Raw genomic sequence first — 9,438 nt, 5'->3', positions numbered from 1 at the left:
ATAATGAAAAAGCCTTGACTTTGATCAGCATCTGCAAGAACATACATAATTATTCCTTATTTTTCTGACTCTATAAACGTCTTTATACTAATCTCTGAACCTTGGTCTTAATCTTACTCATTCCATTTCAACAAGCACCTCTCCCCATGAACATTCTCTTTTCCGTTGGAAACAAATCCCAAAGGAAGACATCCAAACTAAACTGTGTTTTTTCTCTGTGTCATATAATATATATGGATACATAATTCTATTTGTTTATTTATTTAAATTTATATAGTGTATATTAGAGGTGGAGATTCTTTGAGAGCTGTATGCAACATTTCATTTTAATGTATGCCGATTAATGTACATTCAAAGTGACAATTAAAGTTAATCTAAGTGGAATACCTATCTTCCAAAGACCAGCATGCATGACAAAAAGCCGAGCAATTGTAACGCTACCTATAAATGCCAAACTGTCTAGATAGGACCTACACCTGGCAATTTATGGCTTATACTAGCTAGAACGACTGGCTTCCATCGATCACCAAGGCGATGCCGCAAAGGCTTTCTGGGAGATGTAGTCCGCTCGTACTTCCTCTTTTCAAATCGTTCTCCCCTCGGCGCGGTTCTCAAGCGGCTAGTTCCCGCGGATTGGCCAACCGCTGACCAATCAGGGCGCAAGCAAAGGGCTTTGGGCCTATTATGATTGCCTGGCTTTTCAATTCTATCCTTATTTGCCGCCTGCTTGGTCCGGGAGGGAGCTGCTGCTGCGGCCGCCACCGCTGCTGCGCAGGTGTGTCCCTCTCCAGCTTACCTTCCTTCCGGATTCACCTGTCTGCTTGCCTACCCGCGCTGGAGTTGAAGGATGCGGCTGCGCTCCGGGGTCTTTGCTTCTTTCTGCCTGTTGGTGCAGGCCCTGGGCGTGGGGCTTTTCCTTAGAGGCTTCTTCCCGGCGCCGGTCAGATCGCTGCTTCCGAGCGGGACCTTCGGCCAGGTCCCTGCAGAGCCTCCTCAGACAGGTACAGCGTCTTTCCCTGGCTCGTGTTTTCCTGGGATCTCGCCAGGAAAGGCGAGGTGTGCCGAGAGGAGATAGGCAGGCCTCTTTCAAAGTGGGGTGGGGAAAAACATTACTTGTTTCTCTCCATGGCATATCCCTCCTCCAGCCTGCCAAGCAAGGCTCAGAGGGGCGAGTAAGATGCTCCAAGAAGCTTGAACTTCTCTTCGTGGATATTTAGCGGAGTGACTCCTGTGAGTCCCTTGGACTGCAAGGTGACCAAACCAGTCAGTGCTAGATCATCAACCCTGGCTGCACTTTAGAAGGCCAAATCTTGAAGATGAAACTCAAATACTTTGGCCACCTAATGGGAAGGAAAGACTCATTGGAGAAGAGCCTCATAGTGGGAAAGATTGAGGGCAAAAGAAGAATGAGACGACAGAGAATGAGGTGGCTGGATGGAGTCACTGAAGCAGTAGGCGTGAGCTTAAATGGACTCCAGAGGATGATAGAGGACAGGAAGGCCTGGAGAAACATTGTCCATGGAGTTGCGATGGGTTGGACAGGACTTCACAACTAACAACAAAAGAAGAGTGGCAGTGGTCTAATTCGGGACAGTTCCCAAGATTCAGAAAGGAGGCGCCCAGCTTTTGGCAAGGAGTTTTGAGGCGTTTGCATTTGCAGGGAGCAACCTCTGCCTCCTCTCCAACTCCTCTTGCAGGTTGGGCTTTGTAGCAGTGTTTGTTGGGCCACAAGCAGCCCAGCCTTGGTTGCCATGCTGCTCAGTGAAATGAACAGTTGGACAAAGGGTGGCTTTTGCCAGAACAAAAGGTTGGGTGGCTTTTTTGCCCTTTTGCCCGGCAGAATGTCTTCCTTCTTTTCTTGGGCAAGGGCCAAAATGAGGAAGAAGAAACAGTAGGCTTTATAACCCAAAGTAGGAAGTGAGTTATGTGCCATGCCAATGAATAACCCCACAGGTTATCCAGGCTAGGGAGACAGGAGGTAAGGGAGCAGCTGCCTATTTGGTTAGTTTACTGTACTGCCAACTATCCAGATTGTGGTACATTTTAAAGTAAAGACAATAAAATTGAAATGAAGCAATTTCAATTTAGCACCTGTGATGCTAAAAATCAACAACGAAACTCTTGCTTGAAGGGGCGTTAGAAAGGCCATTTTAAAATGATTGGTGCACTCCTCATCCCAATGGCTTAACCTGGATCACCACATGATGAGCCTGTAACAAATGTAAATGAACCTCACAAAGATTCTCGCAAGTCACCTCAACCAAATCCATAGAGGCCTTGAATATTAATAACCAGCATTTTGATTTCCGTTAGAAACTATCCGGCAGTCAAAATGATGTTTTTTTATGTGTATAATGTGCTCTCTTTGAATTCTAAGATTAGCTGAGCTGTTGAGTTCTGTACCAATGGAAACTTCTGATCTAGATTCCAAAACAAGTTTTGTGGAACATATTACAATACTGTACTCAAATGTTGATATCACTATATATGATTACTTTCCTTGCGGAAAGAAAAATTGTCTTTCTCTCTCCAAAGTGATGATGAACAGGACCAAGGGCCATTTCCTCTGGAGAATTTGGTCCACGTGTAATAACAGGTCACCTTGAACTACATACTTTGTCTTTTTGAGAAAGTATGATCTAGTTTAAAATGGTATCTATTACCTCTCTGGAAATGTATAGTTGGTCCCATTTTATCACTTTTCTTGCCACAGTTGCTCAGTGAACCTCTGCAGTTAAGTTAGTAGCATGGTTGTTAAGTGAATCTGGCTTTCCCATTGACTTTGCTTGTTGCGAAAGGTGATCACATGACCCCGGGATCCTGCAGCAGTCATAAATTTGAGTCAGTTGCCAACGTGACCATGGGGATGCTGCAATGGTCATAAGTGTGAAAAATAGTCATGTCCCTTTTTCCAGTGCAGTTGTAACTTTAAATGATTACTAAATGAACTGTTGTTAGCCGAGGACTACCTGTATAGTTATTGAAAAACAATCTGCAAAGAGATAAAGTATTGCTAATTCAAACTTTCTCTCTTGATTTTGAGCAAAAGTTATCCATTAGGACGGTGAATGCGATTGCAAGCCATGTAAGCCTCTCGAAAGCCAGGCTAAAACTAGTCAGTGTTATCTGCTGCAGGATGTATTTAATTTAAGTGGCTAGTCAGAAAAGCTTAATGTAAAGGTTTTGATTATAATTTATTCATTAGCCTAGAAGTTTCTATAATGATCATTTCTACTAAAAGTGCAGTCTTGTTTGGAATAGTCTGAATATATGCTCTTCAATACCTGTACTAAGACTTTGTTTTAGAAGCATATTTATTCAAAGTACTTTTATGCAACACCAATCAGTTCAATCTTAAGTGATTTAGAGAGCAAAAAATACAGCAGCAGCATCCAGGTACACTAAGTGACACATATATATGATTATTAATAACAGAAAGCAATTTATCAACTTTAATTCAGATTAATTTTCATCAAAAATAAATGACAAACACCTATAGGGAAATCATTAGGAATTCATTAGGAATTCCATTAATTGTTGTGGATGTTTGAAATATTTTGTCCTGATATATGCAAGGAAAATAGCCATGCCACTTTTAAAATTATACTGGATCACCTCAAATTCTTTATTCATTGATTCATTTTTTATCTTTACATTTTAGGGGAAAACAATTGGTTGCTGGGTTTGTTAATTTGTTGCTCACTCCTATATTACCAAGTGGCATGTTTTTATATATACCGTATTTTCACGACCAAAAGCCGCACCGGATTATAAGCCGCAGTATCAATTAACGTTAATTTTTCAAACTTTTTCCACATATAAAGCGCACCGGGTTATAAGCCGCACATTTCCCGACGCTTCTGGACATCTGTTGCAGTCGCGAGGAGGAGCGGAGAACAGCGCGAAGGTTCTTGGCGCTCCAGGAAGCCGCGAAAGCAGTTGGGAGAGGCGCACGGCTTGGTTTCTCCTCCCTGGACGTCGCAGCAGCAGCCCCAAACTCACCGATCTCAGTGTTTTTCGCATCGGGGTGTGCTGCAAGAGCATGCCCCGATGCGAAAAACACAGAGATCGGTGCGCTTGGGGCTGCTGCTGCGACGTCCAGGGAGGAGAAACCAAGCCGTGCGCCTCCCCCAGCTGCTTTCGGGGCTTCCTGGAGCGCCAAGAACCTTCGCGCTGTTCTCCGCACTCTCCTCGGCTCCTCACAACTGCAATAGACGTCCAGAAGCGGCAGGGACTATCGAGCTGGAAATCCAATCCCCATTAGCCCCAAAAGCCGCTTCTGGACATCTATTGCAGTCGTGAGGAGCGGAGAACAGCGCAAAGGTTCTTGGCGCTCCAGGAAGCCACGAAAGCAGCTGGGAGATCTTTTTCCACATATAAAGCGCACCGGGTTATAAGCCGCACTGCCGGTTTTGGATCAAATTTTAGGATTTTCAGTGCGGCTTATAGTCGTGAAAATACGGTACCATTATGCTCAATTACTGTATATTTGCTTTTTAAATGAAATCTTTTTAAGAAAAGTTTTAGAATGAAAACTTAGTGTGGTGTAGTGGTAAAGATGTTGGGTGAGGAATAGGGATATTCAGGTACTATGCGTTTTTACCTATTGCTGTGGCCTAAGTTATTTTCCACCTTGCCCCAAGTATTATCCATCCTTCTTAGGTGTTCTAATTGTAAATTGCAATCCACTTAATAAAGAAATTGTAAATAAGACCAGGTTTTGGGTGAGAGTTAGAACTGTTCCTCAAAATTTGACCTCTTCTGGAGGAAATAATAGCTCTTAACTTTCCTGTGTAATGGACTATTGTCTCGCTAATGCCAGTTTTTTTATTACCTATCTCTTCCATTGTATTCTCTCTGGAAATCTGGATCACTGTGTTACCCAGAATGCAGCCTTTACAAGGAAACAGTTATCTCATACTTGTATGTTTTCCCTGGCCTTGCATGCCTCTCAGATTAAATGGGCAAAGGCAAGAACAAAAGTCAGGTGGTAGCATTTACTCACTCACCTATCATCTTTTAGATAGAGGGAACTGCTCCTTATTACTATATCTTACAAGGGGCAGAGGAGATAAGCAGTTGGAAGCAATTGGAAGCATTGGCTGTTTCCGACAATCACATCTTGCTTTTAAGCTGAGTAAAAGGCAGTGCTCTCCTATGCTGTGTGTCCTCAGGGGTTGGGCCAGGTGGGAGCTCACACTTTTCAAAGGGCTACTGCATATCAACAACAATTTCATGAAGATGATGGAGCTTTAGCAGCTATCGAAGAATGCAAATGTTCGAAATACCTCTGGGAATAAACCACTAATAATACTGTTTAGCATATTCCCAGTGCTACAGTCAAAGGTATACTAGTTCTGCCTCAAGAGGCTTTGAAATTCAGAGTAAAATAAGTAAGAAAACAATTATTCAAAGTGTTTAGCCTTCACTGAAATAATTACTGAATTCGTTACATTTTAATGTCTCACATCATTAAATAACAGCAGAGTCTTGGGCAGATAATTTAATTCTGGCCTTTGTTTCTATTCACTCAAAAACTGCATAGTAACCGTGTAGGGGGGGATTGTTCTGAATATTGTTTTTCTTGCTTAGGTAAATCTTAGTAAGCCTTACTGCTCAGTGACAAAGTTCACATATGGCGGTGCTTAAAAGTTTTGAATTTTCAATATTTCTGCATATTTAGTGTATGACCTAAAACATCATTTGTTCAAGTCCTAAAACTTGATATTCAACTGAGGGATAATTGGTGAGCTTCCTCGCATAAACTGCTCAATTTAGGTCCTTTCACAAAAGTCTTATAGGATTCAGGTCAGGACTTTGCCAATCCAAAATGTTAACTTTCTTCTATTTTAATCAAGTGGTTATGCAATTTTGGCTTACTATCTTGCTGCATGACTCATTTTCTCTTGAGCTTCAGTTCAGGAATAAATACCCTGACATTTTCTTTTGGAATTTAGTGGTACAATTCATATTTTACATCAATGATGATATGCTATCTTTGTCCAGAAAGACAGAGCAAGCCCAAATCATGGTATTGCTGTTGTCACTTTTTGCTGAGAGAATAAAGTTCTTATGCTGGAATGCAGTGTTTTGTCTTTTGTGAAGTGGAACACTTTTCATTTAAGCTGAAAAATTCTATAATCTCATCCATCTACAGAACATCCTTCCAATAAAACTCTGAATTTCATAAATGACAGATGTCTTTCTCCTTGCAACTTCGCCGTGCACACTATATTCTTCAATGTTTTTGATGGTGGGGTCATGAACACTGGCATTCATCAATGCAAGAGAGGTGTTTAGCCTTAAACAATAGCCCGGAATTCTTTAAGAGTATTACACCCCTTGATTTTGGTGTGATCTTGGTTGCTCAACCACTCCAGGATAGAGTAACAATAGTGTTGAATTGCCTCCTTTTGTATACAATCAACCCAATAACAGAGTTTGGTAAAGTCTAACTTCTTTGGAAATAGTTTTGTAGCCTTTTCCAAAACATTAGCACCAGGGTGGATTTGATTTACATCAAGTCGATTTAAATCACAATTTAAATTGTGATTTAAATCACTAATTAAAAGGCTTGATTTAAATCATAATTTTTAAAGAGCAACTGTCATCTCTGTCCCGCAGCAGTTCTTCCTCTGATCCGCAGTTGACTCATCAACAGTCCTAATATTGCAGAAAATACAGCCTCATGCTATATAATTAAGCTCCATTTCATGCTGAATAAATTAAATTATTGTTTCTTAAATTGAAAACTATCCTTAGATTACTCCAAAAGCATTTTATTAAAATAAATTTGATAAAAATAAAAAGTCTGATTTAAATAAAAAACATCCAGTTTAATTTTTAAAACATCCATAAAAAAAAACCATCGATTTTTATCCACTCTGATTTTTTGGAGGTTCTCAGAAATCTCCTTTTTTGAGCCATAACACGTTTCCACATACCTGGGTTGTAAAGATCAGACTTTGATAGTAAATAACCAAAATTATGTTCTGTAAATAATTCAGGTTCTCCCACACTAAATCTAAAAAAGATGATTCTGATTTCTCCTTCAAATAAACTGATAATCCTAGAGAATCACATACTTTTGTCATACACAAATATGTAACACTGGATTATTTTCCTCAAATAAATGAGCAAGTATAATGCTTTTTTTGTCATTTGTTTAATCAAGTACTTTTAATCTAGTTTTAGGACTTGTTCAGAGAATAGATCATGCTTTACTGTTTTATTTATGCAGAAATATTGAAAATTCAAAAAAGTTCCCAAAATTTTAAGCAACACTATGGATATTTTCCTTACTATAGAGTTCTAGGTTTGTATACTTTTCCCCCAGGCATTGAGGCTTCCTGCAGATTGACAGCACCCATTTATGCTTTTCTGGGATGGTAACAATTCTCCAGAACAATGCTTGTCACTTTTGCTGAAATGTATTTGTTAACGATCATGTCTACTGGCAGTGCAGGTAGAGAGCAAAGTTGGCAAGAGATTGTTGCAAATCAACAAAATGTTCCAAATGAATTTAAATGTTGAAAACAATAATTTGGAAAATTATTGGTTCAGCAACAATAAATGGTAAAATTTCTGCGATTTATTGTGGGCAATTATTTTAGTTAGTTGGGACATTTGCCAGGTGTGTTTAGATTAATTTGTCATTTTTGATTCTTCCCTTTTCATCACCTTTGTTACCCAAATACCATAAATTTAAAAAAAAAAAAAACAGTGGTGCTGTTTCACCACTTATAGAAATTCTGCAACCAACGGGCATTTACTTACAGACAGCCATGGGTAGTGTTCATAGGCCTGTTGTACTACAATGCTTTGGCTCATTTGGCTCTTATTGGCTCTTATAATTCATGCTTTCCATGTGTCTCCTAATTCTGTGGGTTGTTTAAAAACATTTCATTCTTGCAACCTATACAACTCATTTTTCTTTTCGTGGGCTCTATAAATTGTTGTCAAATGTTAACTCCTAGTAGTCTCAGGAGGAAGATGCTAAATGTTCATCCGATCGTGTATCTAGTGCAGTGATGGCAAACCTATGACACGTGTCATTGGTGATGCGACATTACATTTTTGGTGACACGCCATGCCTCTGGACCCTCTGGAAGTTAGAAGAAGGTCTGGCTCTCGCGCAGCCTCGGAGAAAATCACATCAGCATTCTTGCACAATTTTCTGAGGCTCCAGAGGTCCCACGAGAGCAGATCCCTCTCATGCAACTTCTAGAACAGTATTTTTCAACCTTCCCAAAGCCGCTGCCCTTTAATACAGTTCCTCATATTGTGGTGACCCCCAACCATAAAATTGGTGGCTTGGTTCCGAAGACCATCGAAAATATGTGTTTTCCGATGGACTTTGGCGACCCCAGTGAAAGGGTCGTTTGACCCGCCAAAGGGGTCCCGACCCACAGATTGAGAACCACTGTTCTAGAAGGTCCAGAGAGGCTGAAACACCAGCTTCCTGTCAACAAATAAAGAAGAAAACTACAGATGTTGTTTATAGATCACATACTGAGATATTTCTACAATATCTTGTTCACAGTTCGCTACCTTTCTTATATAGTTTTCCCACACTTGCCATATTCTCTATTGTTTTTCCACATGTGATTTAAGGTGTTCAGAAACCAACACTGACATCAAAAACTGTAATAAAAAAATTGTTGGAAACGAGACAAATTACAGCTTTCAGAATTAAAATTGTGACCATCAGTTATGGCTTGTTGATTCCTGCCTCTAAAGATATTTGTAGAAAATGTGGGACATTGAGGTCAGTACGTGTGAAGACCAAGCATTAGCTTGGATTAGTGTCTCATGTGGGTTTTTCATTTTCTTTTCTTTTTTTAGAATTGACATCAGACTGGACCGAGAAGATCCCACCTATTTTTAACAAAGTAGTTATAGTGTTGATTGATGCCTTGAGAGATGACTTTGTTTTTGGTTCAAAAGGTTTAAAATTTATGCCATATACAACAGAGCTGGTGGAAAAAGGAACAACACATGCTTTTATAGCAGAAGCCAAGGCGCCTACCGTCACTATGCCTCGAATTAAAGTAAGTTTTGGTATCTTGGAAATAAATATTTCTTGACAAGTGATAGTTGTCTTCTATTAAATCTATACTTTGTGCATTTCATAAAGCAGTATGCTTAATGCTTAGTGCAGAAATATGTTCTTTTTGACAACATGAGTTTTTTCTCAGAATGTGATGGTACATTCTGCTATGATGTTTGAGGCGACTGAAACAGTGGGGAAAAAAAATTCACCAGCTTCCTGGAGTACTCAAGTTACCCCTTACTAAGGGCATTACATTCAGTACCATAGTCCTGAATTCAGTACTGGTAGTCCTACCACATTTAGAGGTAGTTACCAACAACCACCGTTGAGCCCAACATTTCTGTTAGATGAGAAATTTGTTAAGCAAGTTTTGCCTGATTTTACAA

The 9,438-nt window shown here is 40.0% G+C and overlaps 1 protein-coding gene across 1 annotated transcript in view; it reads left to right on the top strand.

Moving 5' to 3' along the window:
• The first annotated feature begins 738 nt into the window (after window positions 1-738).
• Window positions 739-9,438, top strand: part of PIGG (phosphatidylinositol glycan anchor biosynthesis class G (EMM blood group)) — a 68,507-nt gene continuing 59,807 nt past the window's right edge. The window contains exons 1-2 of the mRNA XM_087716263.1: window positions 739-1,001; window positions 8,845-9,050. Of these exons, the coding sequence (XP_087572389.1) occupies window positions 848-1,001; window positions 8,845-9,050 (360 nt within the window). The 5' untranslated portion in view covers window positions 739-847. The remainder of the gene's footprint in view (window positions 1,002-8,844; window positions 9,051-9,438) is intronic.

This window comes from Thamnophis sirtalis, unplaced genomic scaffold, assembly GCF_051295495.1.
Source record: "Thamnophis sirtalis isolate CommonGarterSnake01/CBP01778 unplaced genomic scaffold, rThaSir2_p1.2 scaffold_5, whole genome shotgun sequence".
Taxonomy (NCBI): domain Eukaryota; kingdom Metazoa; phylum Chordata; class Lepidosauria; order Squamata; family Natricidae; genus Thamnophis; species Thamnophis sirtalis.
Note: the sequence above shows the minus strand (reverse complement) of the source record. Positions and strands in the feature narration are given on the sequence as shown.